We start from the raw sequence: 23,601 nt of genomic DNA, 5'->3' as shown, positions 1-23,601 counted from the left end.
GGTTTTGACAAGCTGATATCAATGTTAAACTTCTCTTGTCTGACAAGGACAGAGTCATAGACACTGAATCTATCTGGAAACCTAAAAAGGTTACCCTTGTCTGAGGAATCAATTAACTTTTTGGTAAATTGATCCTCCAACCATGATCTTGAAGAAACAACACAAGTCGATTCGTATGAGATTCTGCGAAAATGTGAAGACTGAGCAAGTACCAAGATATCGTCCAAATAAGGAAATACCAAAACCCTGTTCTCTGATTACAGACAGAAGGGCACCGAGAACCTTTGAAAAAATTCTTGGAGCTGATGCTAGGCCAAACGGTAGAGCCACAAAACTGGTAATGCTTGTCTAAAAAGAGAATCTCAGAAAACAGAATTTATGTTTACCTGATAAATTACTTTCTCCAACGGTGTGTCCGGTCCACGGCGTCATCCTTACTTGTGGGATATTCTCTTCCCCAACAGGAAATGGCAAAGAGCCCAGCAAAGCTGGTCACATGATCCCTCCTAGGCTCCGCCTTCCCCAGTCATTCGACCGACGTAAAGGAGGAATATTTGCATAGGAGAAATCATATGATACCGTGGTGACTGTAGTTAAAGAAAATAAATCATCAGACCTGATTAAAAAACCAGGGCGGGCCGTGGACCGGACACACCGTTGGAGAAAGTAATTTATCAGGTAAACATAAATTCTGTTTTCTCCAACATAGGTGTGTCCGGTCCACGGCGTCATCCTTACTTGTGGGAACCAATACCAAAGCTTTAGGACACGGATGATGGGAGGGAGCAAATCAGGTCACCTAGATGGAAGGCACCACGGTTTGCAAAACCTTTCTCCCAAAAATAGCCTCAGAAGAAGCAAAAGTATCAAATTTGTAAAATTTGGTAAAAGTGTGCAGTGAAGACCAAGTCGCTGCCTTACATATCTGATCAACAGAAGCCTCGTTCTTAAAGGCCCATGTGGAAGCCACGGCCCTAGTGGAATGAGCTGTGATTCTTTCAGGAGGCTGCCGTCCGGCAGTCTCATAAGCCAATCTGATGATGCTTTTAAGCCAAAAAGATAGAGAGGTAGAAGTTGCTTTTTGACCTCTCCTTTTACCAGAATAAACAACAAACAAGGAAGATGTTTGTCTGAAATCCTTTGTAGCATCTAAATAGAATTTTAGAGCACGGACAACGTCCAAATTGTGTAACAAACGTTCCTTCTATGAAACTGGATTCGGACACAAAGAAGGTACAACTATCTCCTAGTTAATATTTTTGTTGGAAACAACCTTCGGAAGAAAACCAGGCTCAGTACGTAAAAACCACCTTATCTGCATGGACCAGATAGGGCGGAGAACACTGCAGAGCAGATAACTCAGAAACTCTTCTAGCGGAAGAAATTGCAACCTAAAACAAAACTTTCCAAGATAATAACTTAATATCTATGGAATGTAAGGGTTCAAACGGAACCCCTTGAAGAACTGAAAGAACTAGATTAAGACTCCAGGGAAGAGTCAAAGGTCTGTAAACAGGCTTGATTCTAACCAGAGCCTGAACAAACGCTTAAACGTCTGGCACAGCTGCCAGCCTTTTGTGAAGTAAAACAGATAAAGCAGAGATCTGTCCCTTCAGAGAACTCGCAGATAATCCTTTCTCCAAACCTTCTTGTAGAAAGGAAAGAATCTTAGGAATTTTTATCTTGTTCCATGGGAATCCTTTAGATTCACACCAACAGATATATTTTTTCCATATATTATGGTAAATTTTTCTAGTTACAGGCTTTCTAGCCTGAATAAGAGTATCTATTACAGAATCTGAAAACCCACGCTTTGATAAAATCAAGCGTTCAAACTCCAAGCAGTCAGTTGGAGGAAAACCAGATTTGGATGTTCGAATGGACCCTGAATAAGAAGGTCCTGTCTCAAAGGTAGCTTCCATGGTGGAGCCGATGACACATTCACCAGGTCTGCATACCAAGTCCTGCGTGGCCACACAGGAACTATCAAGGTCACCGAAGCCCTCTCCAGATTGATCCTGGCTACCAGCCTGGGAATGAGAGGAAACGGTGGGAATACATAAGCTACGTTGAAGATCCAAGGTGCTACTATTGTATCCAATAGAGTCGCCTTGGGATCCCTGGATTTGGACCCGTAACAAGGGACCATGAAGTTCAGACGAGAGGCCATCAGAACCAAGTCTGGAATGCCCCATAATTGAGTTATTTGGGCAAAGATTTCCAGATGGAGTACCCACTCCCCCGGATGCTCCTCCATCGCCAGGGAACTCCTTGTTACCCCCTGATGGTTGATATATGTAACAGTCGTCATGATGACTGATTGAAACCTTATGAATTTGGCCTTTGCTAGTCGAGGCCAAGCCTTGAGAGCATTGAATATCGCTCTCAGTTCCATTATGTTTATCGGGAGAAGAGAGTCTTCCCGAAACCATAGACCCCGAGTTTTCAGGGGTTCCCAGACCGCGCCCCAGCCCACCAGACTGGCGTCGGTCGTGACAATGACCTATTCTGGTCTGCGGAAGCTCATTCCCTGTGACAGGTTGTCCAGGGTCAGCCACCAACGGAGTGAATCTCTGGTTATTTGATCTACTTGTATCGTCGGAGACAAGTCTGTATAATCCCCATTCCACTGTCTGAGCATGCCCAGGTGCAATGGTCTTAGATGAATTCGTGCAAAAGGAACTATGTCCATTGCCGCAACCATCAACCCTATTACTTCCATGGACTGCGCTATGGAAGGAAGAAGAACAGAATGAAGTACCTGACAAGAGCTTAGAAGTTTTGATTTTCTGGCCTCTGTCAGAAAAACCATCATTTCTAAGGAAACTATTATTGTTCCCAAGAAGGGAACTCTTGTTGACGGGGACAGAGAACTTTTTTCTATGTTCACTTTCCACCTGTGAGATCTGAGAAAGGCTAGGACAATGTCCGTATGAGCCCTTGCTTTTGACAGAGACGACACTTGAATCAGGATGTCGTCCAAGTAAGGTACTACTGCAATGCCCCTTGGTCTTAGCACCGCTAGAAGGGACCCTAGTACCCTTGTGAAAATCCTTGGAGCAGTGGCTAATCCGAATGGAAGTGCCACAGGTAATGTTTGTCCAGAAAGGCGAACCTTAGGAACCGAATATGTTCCTTGTGGATAGGAATACGTAGGTACGCATCCTTTAAGTCCACCGTGGTCATGAATTGACCTTCCTGGATGGTAGGAAGGATCGTTCGAATGGTTTCCATTTTGAATGATGAAACCCTTAGAAACTTGTTTAGAATCTTGAGATCTAAAATAGGTCTGAATGTTCCCTCTTTTTTGGGAATTATGAACAGGTTGGAGTAAAAACCCATCCCTTGTTCTCCTAATGGAACAGGATGAATCACTCCCATGCTTAACAGGTCTTCTACACAGTGTAAGAATGCCTGTTCGAAGATAATTGAGACCCGTGGAACCTTCCCCTTGGGGGTAGTTCCCTGAATTCCGGGAGATAACCTTGAGAAACTATTTCTAGCGCCCAAGGATCCTGAACATCTCTTGCCCCAGCCTGAGCAAAGAGAGAAAGTCTGCCCCCCACCAGATCCTTCCCAGATCGGGGGCCAACACTTCATGCTGTTTTGGTAGCAGTGGCAGGTGACTTGGCCTGCTTACCCTTGTTCAAGCCTTGCATCGGCCTCCAGGCTGGCTTGGTTTGAGAAGTATTACCCTCTTGCTTAGAGGGTGTAGAATTTGAGGCTGGTCCGTTTCTGCGAAAGGGACGAAAATTTGGCTTCTTTTTTGCCTTAAAAGACCTATCCAGAGGAAGGGCGTGGCCCTTTCCCCCAGTGATGTCTGAAATAATCTCTTTCAAGTCAGGGCCAAACAGTGTTTTACCCTTGAAAGGGATGTTAAGCAAAAGCGCTCTGCGCGCCACGATAGCAAACCCTGAATTATTCGCCGCTAATCTAGCTAATTGCAAAGCGGCATCTAAAATAAAAAAGAGTTAGCCAATTTAAGAGCTTGAACTCTGTCCAAAACCTCCTCGTACAAAGATTCTTTATTGAGCGACATTTCTAGTTCTTCGAACCAGAAACACACAGCTGTAGTGACAGGAACAATGCATGAAATTGGTTGTAGAAGGTAACCTTGCTGAACAAACATCTTTTTAAGCAAACCCTCTAACCTTTAATCCATAGGATCTTGAAAGCACAACTATCTTCTATAGGAATAGAAGTGCGTTTGTTTAGAGTAGAAACCGCCCCCTCGACCTTGGGGACTGTATGCTATAAGTCCTTTCTGGGGTCGACTATAGGAACTAATTTCTTAAATATAGGGGGAGGACAAAAGGTATGCCGGGCCTTTCCCACTCCTTATTTACTATGTCCGCCACCCGCTTGGGTATAGGAAAAACATCGGGGGGCACCGGAACCTCTAGGAACTTGTCCATCTTACCTAATTTCTCTGGAATGACCAAATTGTCACAATCATCCAGAGTAGATAATACCTCCTTAAGTAGTGCGTGGAGATGTTGAAATTTAAATTTAAAAGTTACAATATCAGGTTCTGCTTGTTGAGAAATTTTCCCTGAATCTGAAATTTCTCCCTCAGACAAAACCTCCCTCCTGGCCCCTTCAGATAGGTGTGAGGGTATGTCAGAACAGATATCATCAGCGTCCTCTTGCTCTTCAGTGTTTAAAACAGAGCAATCACGCTTTATCTGATAAGTAGGCATTTTGGAAAAAAATGCATGCAATAGAATTATCCATTACAGCCATTAATTGTTGTATGGTAATAAGTATTGGCGCACTAGATGTACTAGGGGCCTCTTGTGTGGGCAAAACTGGTGTAGACACAGAAGGGGATGATGCAGTACCATGCTTACACCCCTCATTAGAGGAATCATCTTGGGCAATATCATATCTATGGCATTATTATCCCTACTTTGTTTGGACATTATGACACAAATATATCACATATATTTAAATGGGGAGACAAATTGGCTTTCATACATAAGAACATCGTTATCTGATGGTTCAGACATGTTAAACAGGCTTAAACTTGTCAACAAAGCACAAAAAACGTTTTACAATAAAACCGTTACTGTCCCTTTAAATTTCAAACTGAACACACTTTATTACTGAATATGTGAAAAAGTATGAAGGAATTGTTCAAATTTCACCAAAATTTCACCACAGTAACTTAAAGCCTTAAAAGTATTGCACACCAAATTTGAAAGCTTTAACCCTTAAAATAACGGAACCGGAGCCGTTTTTACATTTAACCCCTATACAGTCCCAGGTATCTGCTTTGCTGAGACCCAACCAAGCCCAGAGGGGAATACGATACCAAATGATGCCTTCTATAAGCTTTTTCAGTGGTTCTTAGCTCCTCACACATGCATCTGCATGCCATGCTTTCCAAAAACAACTGCGCATTAGAGGCGCGAAAATGAGGCTCTGTCTATGACTAGAAAAGGCCCCCAGTGAAAAAGGTGTCCAATACAGTGCCTGACGTTTTTATTAAAACAATCCCCAAGATTTAACAACTATTAAAAGTAATAATCTGCCAAATATACTTAGTAAAGTAATCGTTTTAGCCCAGAAAAATGTCTACCAGTTTTTTAAGCCCTAATGAAGCCCTTTATTCTTTTACTTAAACTAAGAAAATGGCTTACCGGTTCCCATAGGGAAAATGACAGCTTCCAGCATTACCGAGTCTTGTTAGAAATGTGTCATACCTCAAGCAGCAAAAGTCTGCTCACTGTTTCCCCCAACTGAAGTTAATTCCTCTCAACAGTCCTGTGTGGAAACAGCCATCGATTTTAGTAACGGTTGCTAAAATCATTTTCCTCTTACAAACAGAAATCTTCATCTCTTTCCTGTTTCAGAGTAAATAGTACATACCAGCACTATTTTAAAATAACAAACTCTTGATTGAAGAATAAAAACTACATTTAAACACCAAAAAACTCTAAGCCATCTCCGTGGAGATGTTGCCTGTACAACGGCAAAGAGAATGACTGGGGAAGGCGGAGCCTAGGAGGGATCATGTGACCAGCTTTGCTGGGCTCTTTGCCATTTCCTGTTGGGGAAGAGAATATCCCACAAGTAAGGATGACGCCGTGGACCGGACACACCTATGTTGGAGAAACTAAAAGTGATCTGGATGAATCGGAATATGCAGATATGCATCCTGTAAATCTATTGTAGACATATAATGCCCTTGCTAAACAAAAGGCAGGATAGTCCTACAGTTACCATCTTGAATGTTGGTATCCTTACATAACGATTCAATATTGATAGATCCGGAACTGGTCTGAAGGAATTGACCTTCTTTGGTACAATGAAGAGATAGAATAAAACCCCAGCCCCTGTTCCAGAACTGGAACTGGCATAATTACTCCAGCCAACTCTAGATCTGAAACACATTTCAGAAATGCTGAGCCTTTGCTGGGTTTACTGGGACACGGGAAAGAAAAAAAAATCTCTTTGCAGGAGGCCTTAACTTGAAGCCAATTCTGTACCTTTCTGAAACAATGTTCTGAAACCAGAGATTGTGAACGGAATTGTTCCAAATTTCTTTGAAGAAAACGTAATCTGCCCCATACCAGCTGAGCTGGAATGAGGGCCGCACCTTCATGGGTACTTAGGAGCTGGCTTTAGGTTTCTATAAGGCTTGGATATATTCCAAACTGGAAATGGTTTCCAAACTGATACCACTCCTGAGGATGAAGGATCAGGCTTTTGTTCCTTGTTGTGAGGAAAGGAACGAAAACGATTATTAGACCTAAATTTACCTTAGATTTTTTATCCTTTGGTAAAAAAGTTCCCTTCCCTCAAGTAACAGTTGAGATAATAGAATCCAACTGAAAACCGAATAATTTATTACCCTGGAAAGAAAGGGAAAGCAAAGTTGACTTAGAAGACATATCAGCATTCCAAGTTTTAAGCCATAAAGCTCTTCTAGCTAAAATAGCTAGAGACATATACCTGACATCAACTCTAATGATATCAAAAGATGGTATCACAAATAAAATTATTAGCATGTTATAGAATAATAATAATGCTATAAAATTATGATCTGTTACTTGTTGCGCTAAAGCTTCTAACCAAAAAGTTGAAGCTGCAGCAACATCCGCTAAAAATATAGCAGGAGTAGAGACAGCCCCATTAACCTTAGGGATTTTGTCCCAAAAAACTCTAATCTGTCAGATGGCACAGGATATAATTGCTTAAAACGTTTTAGAAGGAGTAAATGAATTACCCAAATTATTCCATTCCCTGGAAATTACTTCAGAAATAGCATCAGGGAGAGAAAACACTTCTGGAATAACTACAGGAGATTTAAAAACCTTATTTAAACGTTTAGATTTAGTATCAAGAGGACCAGAATCCTCTATTTCTAATGCAATTAATACTTCTTTAAGTAAAGAACGAATAAATTCCATCTTGAACAAATACAAAGATTTATCAGCATCAACCTCTGAGACAGAAACCTCTGAACCAGAAGAACCAGTATCAGTATCAGAATGATGATGTTCATTTAAAAATTCATCTGAAAAAAAGAGAAGTTTTAAAAGACTTATGTATACCAGAAGGAGAAATAACAGACATAGCCTTCTTAATGGATTTAAAAATAAAATCTCTTATGTTATCAGGAACACTCTGAAAATTAGATGTTGACGGAACAGCAACAGGTAATGTAACAGTACTAAAGGAAATTTTATCTGCATTAATAAGTTTGTCATGACATGCAATACAAACAACAGCTGGAGAAACAGATACCAAAAGTTTATAGCAGATACACTTAGCTTGGTAGCTCCAGCACTGGGCAGCGATTTTCCTGAAGTATCTTCTGACTCAGTTGCAACGTGGAACATCTTGCAATATGTAATAGAAAAAACAACATATAAAGCAAAATTGATCAAATTCCTTAAATGACAGTTTCAGGAATGGGAAAAAAATGCCAGTGAACAAGCTTCTAGCAACCAGAAGCAATAAATAATGAGACTTAAATAATGTGGAGACAAAAAATGACGCCCATATTTTTTAGCGCCAAATAAGACGCCCACATTATTTGGCGCCTAAATGCTTTTGGCGCCACAAATGACGCCACATCCGGAACGCCGACACTTTTGACGCAAAAAAAGTCAAAAAATGACGCAACTTCCGGCGACACGTATGACGCCGGAAACAGAAAAAAAAAATTTTGCGCCAAAAAAGTCCGCGCCAAGAATGACGCAATAAAATGAAGCATTTTCAGCCCCCGCGAGCCTAACAGCCCACAGGGAAAAAGTCAAATTTTTTAAGGTAAGAAAAAATGATTAATTCAAATGCATTATCCCAAATATGAAACTGACTGTCTGAAAATAAGGAATGTTGAACATCCTGAGTCAAGGCAAATAAATGTTTGAATACATATATTTAGAACTTTATAAACAAAGTGCCTAACCATAGCTTAGAGTGTCACAGAAAATAAGCTTACTTACTTACCCCAGGACACTCATCTACATGTTGTAGAAAGCCAAACCAGTACTGAAACGAAAATCAGCAGAGGTAATGGTATATATATAAGAGTATATCGTCGATCTGAAAAGGGAGGTAAGAGATTAATCTCTACGACCGATAACAGAGAACCTATGAAATAGACCCCGTAGAAGGAGATCATTGCATTCAAATAGGCAATACTCTCCTCACATCCCTCTGACATTCACTGCACGCTGAGAGGAAAACCGGGCTCCAACCTGCTGCGGAGCGCATATCAACGTAGAATCTAGCACAAACTTACTTCACCACCTCCATAGGAGGCAAAGTTTGTAAAACTGATTTGTGGGTGTGGTGAGGGGTGTATTTATAGGCATTTTAAGGTTTGGGAAACTTTGCCCCTCCTGGTAGGAATGTATATCCCATACGTCACTAGCTCATGGACTCTTGCTAATTACATGAAAGAAAAAAAAATTAACATATAACAACACATTAACAATACTCTGCCATACTGACCCGTGCCCTGATGGAGCAATGAAGTATAGGCAGCACTGCACGCGGTTGTCTGGCATCTGACGTCTGTTCACACGAGATTCTGCATTTAAATAATCTTCAAATTTACTGTCAATGTAATCAATGACTGGCTGCCAACTATAGGGTTAAAAAATATATATATTCAAAACTCAGAGCTATTTACTTTATTACTATAATCAAATGGGTTTAGTGTATCTGCATTACATTTGTATGGAGAATGTTTAAAGGGAGATAAAAGCCCACATTTTTCTTTCATGATTAATATAAAGCTTATAGTTTTTAAACAACTTTCCAATTTCCTTCTATTATCAAATGTGCTTAATTCTTTTTGTATCCTTTGTTGAAGGAGCATCAATGCACTACTAGGAGCTATCTGAACATATTGGGTGCACCAATGACAATCGGCAACTAGCTCAAAGTAGTGCACTCATGCTCCTGAGCATAACTAGGTATGCTTTTCAACAAAGGATACCAAGAAAACAACAAAAAAAAATGTAATACAAGTTGTTTAAAATTGTATGCTCTATCGGAATCATGAAAGTTTCATTTTGACTTCACTTTTCCTTTTTGTGAAATGCTAGGATTTACCAGTGGAACAAATAAAGGGGCCTTTCAGTCATAAAAACAGAATTTATGTTTACCTGATAAATTTCTTTCTCCTACGGTGTATCCGGTCCACGGCTTCATCCTTACTTGTGGGATATTCTCAATCCCTACAGGAAGTGGCAAAAGAGAGCACACAGCAAAGCTGTCCATATAGCTCCCCTCAGGCTCCGCCCCCCCCCCCCCAGTCATTCGACCGACGGTTAGGAGAAAAAGGAGAACCATAGGGTGCAGTGGTGACTGTAGTTTATAAAAATAAATTTAAACCTGACTAAAATGCCAGGGTGGGCCGTGGACCGGATACACCGTAGGAGAAAGAAATTTATCAGGTAAACATAAATTCTGTTTTCTCCTACATTGGTGTATCCGGTCCACGGCTTCATCCTTACTTGTGGGAACCAATACCAAAGCTTTAGGACACGGATGAAGGGAGGGAACAAGTCAGGTAACCTAAACAGAAGGCACCACTGCTTGCAAAACCTTTCTCCCAAAAATAGCCTCCGAAGAAGCAAAAGTATCGAATTTGTAAAATTTGGCAAATGTATGCAGTGAAGACCAAGTCGCTGCCTTACGGATCTGTTCAACAGAAGCCTCATTCTTGAAAGCCCAAGTGGAAGCCACAGCTCTAGTAGAGTGAGCTGTAATTCGTTCAGGAGGCTGCCTTCCAGCAGTCTCATAAGCCAACCGGATGATGCTTTTCAGCCAGAAAGACAGAGAGGTCGCAGTCGCCTTTTGACCTCTCCTCTTACCAGAATAGACGACAAACAAGGACGAAGTTTGTCTGAAATCTTTAGTTGCTTTTAGGTAAAACTTCAAAGCACGAACCACATCGAGATTGTGTAACAGACGTTCCTTGTTAGAAGCTGGGTTAGGACACAGAGAAGGAATAACCATTTCCTGGTTAATATTCTTATTGGAAACCACTTTTGGAAGAAAACCAGGTTTGGTACGTAAAACGACCTTATCTGTATGAAACACCAGATAGGGTGAATTACACTGCAAAGCAGACAATTCAGAAACTCTTCTAGCGGAAGAGATAGCAACCAAAAACAAAACTTTCCAAGATAGTAACTTAATATCTATGGAATGTAGAGGTTCAAACGGAACCCCCTGAAGAACTGAAAGAACAGGTCTGTAGACAGGCTTGATTCTGACTAAAGCCTGCACAAACTCCTGAACATCTGGCATTGCTGACAGACGTTTGTGTAACAAAACAGACAGAGCTGATATCTGTCCTTTTAAGGAACTAGCTGACAAACCTTTCTCCAATCCTTCTTGGAGAAAAGCTAAAATCCTTGGAATCCTAATCTTACTCCATGAGTAACCCTTGGATTCGCACCAACAAAGATATTTCCGCCATATCTTATGGTAAATTTTCCTAGTGACAGGCTTTCTAGCCTGAATCAGAGTATCTATAACTGAATCCGAAAACCCACGCTTAGCTAGAATCAAGCGTTCATTCTCCAAGCAGTCAGTTGCAGAGAGACTAGGTTTGGATGTACGAATGGACCTTGAATTAGAAGGTCCTGCCTCAAAGGTAGCTTCCATGGTGGAACCGATGACATATTCACCAGGTCTGCATACCAGGTCCTGCGTGGCCACGCATGAGCTATCAGAATTACCGAAGCCTTCTCCTGTTTGATCATGGCTACTAGCCGTGGGAGAAGAGGAAACGGTGGAAAGACATAAGCTAGATTGAACGACCAGTGTCGCCTTGGGATCCCTGGACCTGGACCCGTAACATGCAACTTTTGAGTTCTGACGTGACGCCATCAGATCCAGATCCGGAATGCCCCATAGTTGAGTTAACTGGGCAAAAACCTCCGGGTGAAGTTCCCACTCCCCCGGATGGAAAGTCTGACGACTCAGATAATCCGCTTCCCAGTTGTCCACTCCTGGGATGTGAATTGCTGATAGATGGCAGGAGCGATGCTCTGCCCATTTGATGATCTTGGATACCTCTCTCATCGCCAGGGAACTCTTCGTTCCCCCCTGATGATTGATGTACGCTACAGTCGTCATGTTGTCCGACTGAAATCTGATGAATCTGGCCTCCGCTAGTTGAGGCCATGCCTGGAGCGCATTGAATATCGCTCTCAATTCCAATATGTTTATCGGGAGAAGAGATTCTTACCGAGACCATAGACCCTGAGCCTTCAGGGACTCCCAGACCACGCCCCAGCCCAAAAGACTGGCGTCGGTCGTGACGATGATCCACTCCGGTCTGCGGAAACTCATTCCCTGAGACAGGTGATCTAGAGACAGCCACCAGAGGAGTGAGTCTCTGGTTTTCTGGTCCATTTGAATCTGGGGAGACAAGTCTGCATAATCCCCATTCCACTGTTTGAGAATGCACAGTTGCAATGGTCTTAAATGAATTCGAGCAAAAGGATCCACGTCCATTGACGCAACCATTAGTCCTATTACCTCCATGCACTGAGCTATGGAGGGCTGAGGAATGGATTGAAGAACTCGACAAGCGTTCAGAAGCTTTAACTTCCTGACCTCTGTCAGAAAGATCTTCATTTCTACGGAGTCTATTATTGTTCCCAGAAAGGGAACCCTTGTGGACGGGGACAGGGAACTTTTTTCTATGTTCACCTTCTGCAATGCCCCTCGGCCTTAGCACCGCTAGAAGGGACCCTAGCACCTTTGTGAAAATTCTGGGAGCAGTGGCTAAACCGAACGGAAGAGCCACAAACTGGTAATGTTTGTCCAGAAAGGCGAACCTCAGGAACTGATGGTGATCTTTGTGGATAGGAATACGCAGGTACGCATCCTTTAAGTCCACGGTAGTCATGTATTGACCCTCCTGGATCGTTGGTAAAATTGCTTTGGGAAGGGACGACGCTTGTATTAGAATGTCGTCTAGGTAAGGTGCTAATCCGAATGGTTTCCATTTTGAATGATGGAACTCTGAGGAATTTGTTTAGAATTTTTAAGTCCAGAATTGGCATAAAAGTTCCTTCTTTTTTGGGAACTACAAATAGGTTTGAGTAAAAACCCAGTCCTTGTTCCGCTGTTGGAACTGGGTGTATCGCTCCCATCTTTAATAGGTCTAATATGCAACGTAAGAATGCCTGTCTCTTTATCTGGTCTAAAGATAAGCGAGACATGTGGAACCTTCCCCTTGGAGGAAGGTCCTTGAACTCTAGAAGATACCCCTGAGAAACAATTTCTAGTGCCCAGGGGTCCGGAACATCTCTTGCCCAAGCCTGAGCAAAGAGAGAAAGTCTGCCCCCTACTAGATCCGGTCCTGGATCGGGGGCTACCCCTTCATGCTGTCCTGGTAGCAGCAGCAGGCTTCTTGGCCTGTTAGCCCTTGTTCCAGCCTTGCAATGATTTCCATGCTGGTTTGGGCTGGAATGCGTTACCCTCTTGCCTAGTGGCTGTAGAGGTGGAAGTCGGTCCGTTCCTGAAATTGCGAAAGGAACGAAAATTAGACTTATTTTTAGCCTTGAAAGGTCTATCCTGTGGAAGGGCATGGCCCTTTCCCCCAGTGATATATGAAATAATTTCCTTCAACTCTGGCCCAAATAGGGTCTTACCCTTGAAAGGAATATTAAGTAATTTTGTTTTGGACGACACATCAGCCGACCGAGACTTTAACCAAAGCGCTCTGAGCGCCACAATTGCAAAACCAGAATTTTTCGCTGCTAATTTAGCTAACTGGAAAGCGGCGTCTGTAATGAAAGAATTAGCCAACTTCAGGGCGTGAATTCTGTCCATGACTTCATCATAAGAAGTCTCCTTTTGGAGCGAGTTTTCTAGTTCCTCAAACCAAAAAGCCGCTGCAGTGGTTACAGGAATAATGCAAGAAATTGGTTGAAGAAGAAAACCCTGTTGAACAAAGATTTTCTTAAGTAAACCTTCTAATTTTTTATCCATAGGATCTTTGAAAGCGCAACTGTCTTCTATTGGTATAGTCGTGCGCTTAGCTAGCGTTGAAACTGCCCCCTTTACCTTAGGGACCGTCTGCCATGCATCCCTTCTAGGGTCAACAATTGGGAAAATTTTCTTAAATATAGGAGGGGGAACAAAGGGTACACCTGGCTTCTCCCACTCCTTAGTCACGATATCCGCCACCCTCTTAGGTATCGGAAATGCATCAGTGTGTACTGGGACCTCTAAGAATTTGTCCATTTTACACAATTTTTCAGGGATCACCAAAGGATCACAATCATCAAGTGTAGCTAGGACCTCCTTAAGTAGGGCGCGGAGGTGTTCTAGCTTAAATTTAAATGCTATGGCATCAGGCTCTGCCTGCTGAGAAACTTTCCCTGTGTCAGAAATTTCTCCCTCAGACAGGCCCTCCCTCGCCGCCAAGTCAGATTGATGTGAGGGCACTACAGATAAATTATCCTCTGCCTCAGCTTGCTCATTTTCTGTGTTTAAAACTGAGCAATCACGCTTCCTAGGAAAAGCTGGCAGTTTGGATAAAAATGCTGAGAGAGAATTATCCATTACTGCCGCTAACTGTTGCATAGTAATCGCAATTGGTGCGTTAGATGTACTGGGCATTGCTTGCGCGGACATAGCTGGTGTTGACACAGAAGGGGAGGATAGCGAGCTATCTTCACACCCTTCAGCTAAAGAATCATCTTGGGCTATATCTTTAAGTGTAATTGTACGGTCCATAAGCTATTTGGACGCTATAGCACATTTCACACATAAATTTAATGGGGGAACCACCTTGGCCTTTGAACATAGAGAACATAGGCTATCTGAAGGTTCAGACATGTTTAACAGACTTAAAAGTAACTTCAATGCAATAAAATTTATTTTTTGACAAAAATGTTACTCTCTCTTTAAATAATAAAAGTGCACACTTTATTACTGAAACATCAAAAAACCATCAAAAACACATCCGATTTTTATGAAATTTTCACCACAGTGTCATAATGCTTTGAAAAGGTTGCACACAAATTTTCAGACCAATTAACCCCTTAATGCCCAAACCGGAGCTAATAACAGCAGTTAACCGGTTAACACACTACAGTACTCTGCCACAGCTTGCCCTATGGCTTTTACCTTCCTTAGGGTTATTTTGGTAAGAATATAAGCCTCCCCCTGGAGCCCTTCCTGATGCCTCCGGACTCCCCACGTGAAGCTGCATAAACTGGCTAGTCAAAACAAGTGCACAATTGAGGCCCGAAAAACATAATTTATGCTTACCTGATAAATTCCTTTCTTCTGTAGTGTGATCAGTCCACGGGTCATCATTACTTCTGGGATATTACTCCTCCCCAACAGGAAGTGCAAGAGGATTCACCCAGCAGAGCTGCACATAGCTCCTCCCCTCTACGTCACTCCCAGTCATTCGACCAAGGACCAACGATAAAGGAAAAGCCAAGGGTGAAGTGGTGACTGGAGTATAAATCAAAAAATATTTACCTGCCTTAAAAACAGGGCGGGCCGTGGACTGATCACACTACAGAAGAAAGGAATTTATCAGGTAAGCATAAATTATGTTTTCTTCTGTTAAGTGTGATCAGTCCACGGGTCATCATTACTTCTGGGATACCAATACCAAAGCAAAAGTACACGGATGACGGGAGGGATAGGCAGGCTCTTTATACAGAAGGAGCCACTGCCTGAAGAACCTTTCTCCCAAAAATAGCCTCCGATGAAGCAAAAGTGTCAAATTTGTAAAATTTGGAAAAAGTATGAAGCGAAGACCAAGTTGCAGCCTTGCAAATCTGTTCAACAGAGGCCTCATTCTTGAAGGCCCAAGTGGAAGCCACAGCTCTAGTAGAATGAGCTGTAATTCTTTCAGGAGGCTGCTGTCCAGCAGTCTCATAAGCTAAACGAATTATGCTACGAAGCCAAAAAGAAAGAGGTAGCGGAAGCTTTTTGACCTCTCCTCTGCCCAGAGTAAATGACAAACAGAGAAGACGTTTGTCGAAATTCCTTAGTTGCCTGTAAGTAAAATTTTAGAGCACGGACTACATCCAGGTTGTGCAGTAGACGTTCCTTCTTTGAAGAAGGATTTGGGCATAAGGAAGGAACAACAATCTCTTGATTGATATTCCTGTTAGTAACTACCTTAGGTAAGAACCCAGGTTTAGTACGCAGGACTACCTTATCCGAATGAAAAATCAAATAAGGAGAATCACAATGTAAGGCTGATAATTCAGAGACTCTTCGAGCCGAGGAAATAGCCATTAAAAATAGAACTTTCCAAGATAACAACTTTATATCAATGGAATGAAGGGGTTCAAACGGAACGCCCTGTAAAACATTAAGAACAAGGTTTAAACTCCATGGTGGAGCAACAGTTTTAAACACAGGCTTAATTCTGGCCAAAGCCTGACAAAAAGCCTGGACGTCAGGAACTTCTGACAGACGTTTGTGTAACAGAATGGACAGAGCTGAGATCTGTCCCTTTAATGAACTAGCAGATAAACCCTTTTCTAAACCTTCTTGTAGAAAAGACAATATCCTAGGAATCCTAACCTTACTCCAAGAGTAACCTTTGGATTCACACCAATATAGGTATTTACGCCATATCTTATGGTAAATCTTTCTGGTAACAGGTTTCCTAGCCTGTATTAAGGTATCAATAACTGACTCAGAAAATCCACGTCTTGATAAAATCAAGCGTTCAATTTCCAAGCAGTCAGCTTCAGAGAAGTTAGATTTTGATGTTTGAAGGGACCCTGTATCAGAAGGTCCTGTTTCAGAGGTAGAGACCAAGGTGGACAGGATGACATGTCCACCAGGTCTGCATACCAAGTCCTGCGTGGCCACGCAGGTGCTATTAGAATCACTGATGCTCTCTCTTGTTTGATTCTGGCAATCAATCGAGGAAGCAACGGGAAGGGTGGAAACACGTAAGCCATCCTGAAGTCCCAAGGTGCTGTCAGAGCATCTATCAGAACAGCTCCCGGATCCCTGGATCTGGACCCGTAACGAGGAAGCTTGGCGTTCTGTCGAGACGCCATGAGATCTATCTCTGGTTTGCCCCAACGTCGAAGTATTTGGGCAAAGACCTCCGGATGAAGTTCCCACTCCCCCGGATGAAAAGTCTGACGACTTAAGAAATCCGCCTCCCAGTTCTCCACTCCCGGGATGTGGATTGCTGACAGGTGGCAAGAGTGAGACTCTGCCCAGCAAATTATCTTTGATACTTCCATCATAGCTAGGGAGCTTCTTGTCCCTCCCTGATGGTTGATGTAAGCTACAGTCGTGATGTTGTCCGACTGAAACCTGATGAACCCCCGAGTTGTCAACTGGGGCCAAGCCAGGAGGGCATTGAGAACTGCTCTCAATTCCAGAATGTTTATTGGCAGGAGACTCTCCTCCTGACTCCATTGTCCCTGAGCCTTCAGAGAATTCCAGACGGCACCCCAACCTAGAAGGCTGGCGCCTGTTGTTACAATTGTCCAGTCTGGTCTGCTGAATGGCATCCCCCTGGACAGATGTGGCCGAGAAAGCCACCATAGAAGAGAATTTCTGGTCTCTTGATCCAGATTCAGAGAAGGGGATAAGTCTGAGTAATCCCCATTCCACTGACTTAGCATGCACAGTTGCAGTGGTCTGAGGTGTAAGCGTGCAAAGGGTACTATGTCCATTGCCGCTACCATTAAGCCGATTACCTCCATGCATTGAGCCACTGACGGGTGTTGAATGGAATGAAGGGTGCGGCAAGCACTTTGAAGTCTTGTTAGCCTGTCCTCTGTCAGGTAAATCTTCATTTCTACAGAATCTATAAGAGTCCCCAGGAAGGGAACTCTTGTGAGTGGAACAAGTGAACTTTTCTTTTCGTTCACCTTCCATCCATGTGACCTTAGAAATGCCAGCACTAACTCTGTATGAGACTTGGCAGTTTGAAAGCTTGAAGCTTGTATCAGAATGTCGTCTAGGTATGGAGCTACCGAGATTCCCCGCGGTCTTAGTACCGCCAGAAGAGCACCCAGAACCTTTGTGAAGATTCTTGGAGCTGTAGCCAATCCGAATGGAAGAGCCACAAACTGGTAATGCCTGTCTAGGAAGGCAAACCTTAGGTACCGATAATGATCTTTGTGAATCGGTATGTGAAGGTAAGCATCTTTTAAATCTACAGTGGTCATGTATTGACCCTCTTGGATCATAGGTAAAATTGTCCGAATAGTCTCCATCTTGAACGATGGAACTCTTAGGAATTTGTTTAGGATCTTTAAGTCCAGGATTGGTCTGAAAGTTCCCTCTTTTTTGGGAACCACAAACAGATTTGAGTAAAACCCCTGTCCCTGTTCCGATCGTGGAACTGGATGGATTACTCCCATTAACAAGAGCTCTTGTACGCAGCGTAGAAACGCCTCTTTCTTTGTCTGGATTGTTGACAATCTTGACAGATGAAATCTCTCTCTTGGAGGAGAGTATTTGAAGTCCAGAAGGTATCCCTGAGATATTATCTCTAGCGCCCAGGGATCCTGAACATCTCTTGCCCAAGCCTGGGCGAAGAGAGAAAGTCTGCCCCCCACTAGATCCGATCCCGGATCGGGGGCCCTCAATTCATGCTGTTTTAGGGGCAGCAGCAGGTTTCCTAGTCTGCTTGCCCTTGTTCCAGGACTGGTTAGGTTTCCAGCCTTGTCTGTAGCGAGCAACAGCTCCTTCCTGTTTTGGTGCAGAGGAAGTTGATGCTGCTCCTGCTTTGAAATTACGAAAGGAACGAAAATTAGACTGTCTAGTCTTGGCTTTGGCCTGAGGCAGGGCATGGCCTTTACCTCCTGTAATGTCAGCGATAATCTCTTTCAACCCGGGCCCGAATAAGGTCTGCCCTTTGAAAGGTATATTAAGCAATTTAGACTTAGAAGTAACATCAGCTGACCAGGATTTTAGCCACAGCGCCCTGCGTGCCTGAATGGCGAATCCTGAATTTTTCGCCCTAAGTTTAGTAAGATGTACTACGGCCTCCGAAATGAATGAATTAGCTAGTTTAAGGACTCTAAGCCTGTCCGTAATGTCGTCCAGAGTAGCTGAACCAATGTTCTCTTCCAGAGACTCAATCCAGAATGCCGCTGCAGCCGTGATCGGCGCAATGCATGCAAAGGGTTGCAATATAAAACCTTGTTGAACAAACATTTTCTTAAGGTAACCCTCTAACTTTTTATCCATTGGATCTGAAAAAGCACAGCTATCCTCCACCGGGATAGTGGTACGCTTAGCTAAGGTAGAAACTGCTCCCTCCACCTTAGGGACCGTTTGCCATAAGTCCCTTGTGGTGGCGTCTATTGGAAACATTTTTCTAAATATCGGAGGGGGTGAGAACGGCACACCGGGTCTATCCCACTCCTTAGTAACAATTTCAGTAAGTCTCTTAGGTATAGGAAAAACCTCAGTACTCGTCGGTACCGCAAAATATTTATCCAACCTACACATTTTCTCTGGTATTGCAACTGTGTTACAATCATTCAGAGCCGCTAACACCTCCCCTAGTAATACACGGAGGTTTTCCAGTTTAAATTTAAAATTTGAAATATCTGAATCCAGTCTGTTTGGATCAGAACCGTCACCCACAGAATGAAGTTCTCCGTCCTCATGTTCTGCCACCTGTGACGCAGTGTCTGACATGGCCCTAATATTATCAGCGCACTCTGTTCTCACCCCAGAGTGATCACGCTTACCTCTTAGTTCTGGTAATTTAGCCAAAACCTCAGTCATAACAGTAGCCATATCCTGTAATGTGATTTGTAATGGCCGCCCAGATGTACTCGGCGCTACAATATCACGCACCTCCCTCTGAGCGGGAGATGTAGGTACTGACACGTGAGGCGAGTTAGTCGGCATAACTCTCCCCTCGTTGTTTGGTGAAATTTGTTCAATTTGTACAGATTGACTTTTATTTAAAGTAGCATCAATACAGTTAGTACATAAATTTCTATTGGGCTCCACTTTGGCATTGCAACAAATGACACAGGTATCATCCTCTGAATCAGACATGTTTAACACACTAGCAAATAAACTTGCAACTTGGAAATACAATTCAATTAGAATAATATTAAAATGTACTGTGCCTTTAAGAAGCACAGAAGATCTATGACAGTTGAAAATTAATAAATTGAAACAGTTATAGCCTCAATCCTTGTAAACAACACAACTTTAGCAAAGGTTTAATCCCATTAGCAAAGATAACAAATTCTGAAAGCAGGAAACAAATTACAGAATAAACGTTTTTTATCTCAGTCAAACTATAATTCTCACAGCTCTGCTGAGAGAAATTACCTCCCTCAAAATAAGTTTTGAAGACCCCTGAGCTCTATAGAGATGAACCGGATCATGCAGGGAATACAATGAGTTGCTGACTGAAATATTTGATGCATAGAAAAAGCGCCAAAAAACGGCCCCTCCCCCTCACACACAGCAGTGAGGGAGAACAGAAACTGTCAGAAAAAAAGATTAAGCAACTGCCAAGTGGAAAAATAGTGCCCAAACATTTATTCACACAGTACCTCAGCAAATGAAAACGATTTTACATTCCAGCAAAAACGTTAAACATAATCTCTAGTTATTAAACAGCTTTATGTATTTCTTACAGTGTAATTCTAGTGAAGTACCATTCCCCAGAATACTGAAGTGTAAAGTATACATACATGACATTATATCGGTATGGCAGGATTTTCTCATCAATTCCATTGTCAGAAAATAAAAACTGCTACATACCTCTATGCAGATTCATCTGCCCGCTGTCCCCTGATCTGAAGTTTACCTCACTCCTCAGATGGCCGAGAACAGCAATATGATCTTAACTACTCCGGCTAAAATCATAGCAAAAACTCTGGTAGATTCTTCTTCAAACTCTGCCAGAGAGGTAATAACACACTCCGGTGCTATTTTAAAATAACAAACTTTTGATTGAAGATATAAAAACTAAGTATAATCACCATAGTCCTCTCACACATCCTATCTAGTCGTTGGGTGCAAGAGAATGACTGGGAGTGACGTAGAGGGGAGGAGCTATGTGCAGCTCTGCTGGGTGAATCTTCTTGCACTTCCTGTTGGGGAGGAGTAATATCCCAGAAGTAATGATGACCCGTGGACTGATCACACTTAACAGAAGAAATGAGGCTTCCTTCCTCTGCATACCAGAGAGGAGGGGCCTTTCTGACTAGATTAGGTGTCCAACTAAGTGCCAGGCGCAAATTAATCCCCAAAAGTGTTTTAAGTTGATAAAAAAAAAACACCTATTTAAGTTGAAAACTTGCTAAAAAGCAATCGATTAGCCCACAATAGTGTCAACCAGCATAAGCCCTTAAAATAAGCCATCCTTTTATTGCTGAATCTAATAACAATGGCTTACCTATCCCAGAGGGAATTTCTGACAGTCTTCTAGCATTACTGGGTCTTGTTAGAAAAATGACTGATCATACCTGAAGCAGTTAAGCCTGCAAACTGTTCCCCCCAACTGATGTTATCTGGTTTCAACAGTCCTGCGTGGGAATAGCAATGGATTTTAGTTACTGGTGCTAAAATCATAGTCCTCTTAGCAGAAATCTTCTTCACTTTCTGCTGCAGAGTAAATAGTACAAGCCGGCACTATTTTAAAATAAACTCTTGATAGAAGAAATAAAAAACTACAACTAACACCACATACTCTTTACCACCCCCAGGGAGATGCTACTAGTTAGAGCGGCAAAGAGAATGACTGGGGGGGCGGAGCCTGAGAGGAGCTATATGGACAGCTTTGCTGTGTTCTCTCTTTGCCACTTCCTGTAGGGATTGAGAATATCCCACAAGTAAGGATGAAGCCGTGGACCGGATACACCAATGTAGGAAAAATATAAAATACTTAATGCTGAAAGTTCCTTTATTTGTCTGAGGCGTTCCCCGCACTGAGCTTCTCAGGCAGCCCACAGCAGAATGCTATTTTTCAGTGAGGTAACGTTTCCACTTCTTAGTCAATAGCCATGCGGGCCAGCTGGCATTATGCCCGATAGCTTGCACGCTATTGTATAAGATCACCTAAGTGATAAAATAGCATTCTGCCGTGGGCCACGGCGAACGCTACAGACAAATAAAGGAACTTTCAGCATGAAGTATTTTATACTTCATGACTGAAAGTCCCCTTTATTTGTTGCACTGGTAAATCCTAGTGTTTCACAATCTTTAAGTTTTGATTACTGACAGTGAACACACAACCTCAATTATGAGATAAAATGTATTACTATTTAAAGTGTTGAAATAAAATGAATATTTTGAATAACAATAGAACAAAAATGATAAATATGAACATAGTGAAATTTAAATTTGATGTCTTACCAGTTGCTATTATCCACCGCGTCGCCAAATCCTGGTGTGTCTACTATTGTTAGAAGTAACTGTACTCCTCCCTCTTTGATTAAAACTTTTGACTGTTCAACCTTAAAGAAAATAAAAAATGTATAGAAGCGATTTAAAGGACCACTCAATGCAGTAGGATTGCATAACTAACAAATAATAAAAAGACAATGCAATAACTACTTTGAATTTTAAAATAAGCAGTAGATTTTGTTCTGACAACATTATTTTTTATCCCATTTTCTAGCCCCATGTATCATGTGACAGACATCAGCCAATCACAGACTAGTATACGTATACCCTGCTCAGTAGGATCTTGTCCACCAGAAAGTGGGTATAAAGAGAGACTGTGCAAAATTTGACAAGGAAAGTAAATTGCAAAGTGTCTTAAAACTGCATGCTCTATCTCAGCGGTCGCCAATCAGTGGTCCGTGGACCATTGGTGGTCCATGAGAAGATGCTGGTGGTCCGTGACACCATCAAGCAGGAATTATTCTCCTCTGATCAGCCATATCCCACCAGTATTATAGTAATTGCCAGTAAAATCAGTCGTGGTTAGCTCACATCCATATTGAGAGCTTTCTGATATAAACTTAATTTATTACTCCAATGTCTGTCCATGATCATAAGTAGGTTTGAATAATTCCTAACTGGGGAGGTAACTTGGAAGTCTTGCGGTCCTTTTAAACATAATTCTCCCCCCCCACACACACACACACACATTCTCCCTCTCTGTTTCCAGCTCAAAGGTTTGCACCCACCTTTCATCTGTCATTTGGAAGTATTCTCTCAGTTCTGTCATTCACTCAATTCCCAAAAATAATTCTTAAAAATATGTAAATATATACATAATGTAAACTTCGCTAGGGTTATACTAGTTATGTACAATATAGTGTGTGTGTATATATATATATATATATATATATATATATATATATATATATATATATATATATATATATATATATATATATACACACACATAATAGAGGTTTGTACCTTTTTTTAAAAAATCCGTGGGATTTTTTAGTGATCCGCGGGATTCAAAATTGTGAGTTTAGTGGTCCCCGAGGTCCGAAAGATTGGGGACCTCTGCTCTATCTGAATCATAAAAGCTTATTTTAACTTGAGTGTCCCTTAAATATAAATAATTTTGCCTTTTATCCTTCATTAGCCATTTAAAAAACAAATTAGACCTTGATATTTGCAGAATACTACACTGTATATAGTATTTGTTTGCAGGATGCAAATAATTAAAATGACTAGGGATGTAGACTAGGGAGCATAAACTGTGCTAAACATATTAATGGTGAGTTGAAAACGTGCCCAGCTAAAAGCACAGGGCAATTAGAGAAGCTGGAATAATAAAGTTTGAAATAACAGCTCACTGAGAGGACATAAAGGGTTTATTTGTGGTTAAATGTACATAAATAGATAACATTGTAAAGCCAGTCTATAAAGGGACAAAACAGAGCTTGATCTAAAATCAGCCCTCGTGCATCAGTGAACTACTAGGAGTTAGCTGAACACATCTAATGAGCCAATTGCAAGAGGCATATTTGCATAGCCACCGATCAACAGTTAGCTCCAAAGAGTGCACTGCAGCGCCCTTGGCATACTTTTCAACAAAGGATATCACGAGAACAGAGTAAAAGTGATAATAGAAGTAAACTGAAAAGTCTCTTAAAACTGCATGAATCACAATAGTTTGTGGGTGGACTAAATGTATAGATGTTTCCAGGACTCTGAGTCTGT

General features: G+C 42.0%; 1 protein-coding gene across 1 annotated transcript in view; it reads right to left on the bottom strand.

Moving 5' to 3' along the window:
- SEPTIN7 (septin 7) overlaps positions 1-23,601 on the bottom strand; it is a 235,602-nt gene that overhangs the window by 118,737 nt on the left and 93,264 nt on the right. The window contains exons 3-4 of the mRNA XM_053715770.1: positions 21,829-21,929; positions 8,968-9,102 (exon numbers count right to left, since the gene is read on the bottom strand). Coding sequence (XP_053571745.1) covers positions 8,968-9,102; positions 21,829-21,929 — 236 coding nt within the window. The remainder of the gene's footprint in view (positions 1-8,967; positions 9,103-21,828; positions 21,930-23,601) is intronic.

Source organism: Bombina bombina, chromosome 5 (genome assembly GCF_027579735.1).
Source record: "Bombina bombina isolate aBomBom1 chromosome 5, aBomBom1.pri, whole genome shotgun sequence".
Lineage (NCBI taxonomy): Eukaryota > Metazoa > Chordata > Amphibia > Anura > Bombinatoridae > Bombina > Bombina bombina.
Note: the sequence above shows the minus strand (reverse complement) of the source record. Positions and strands in the feature narration are given on the sequence as shown.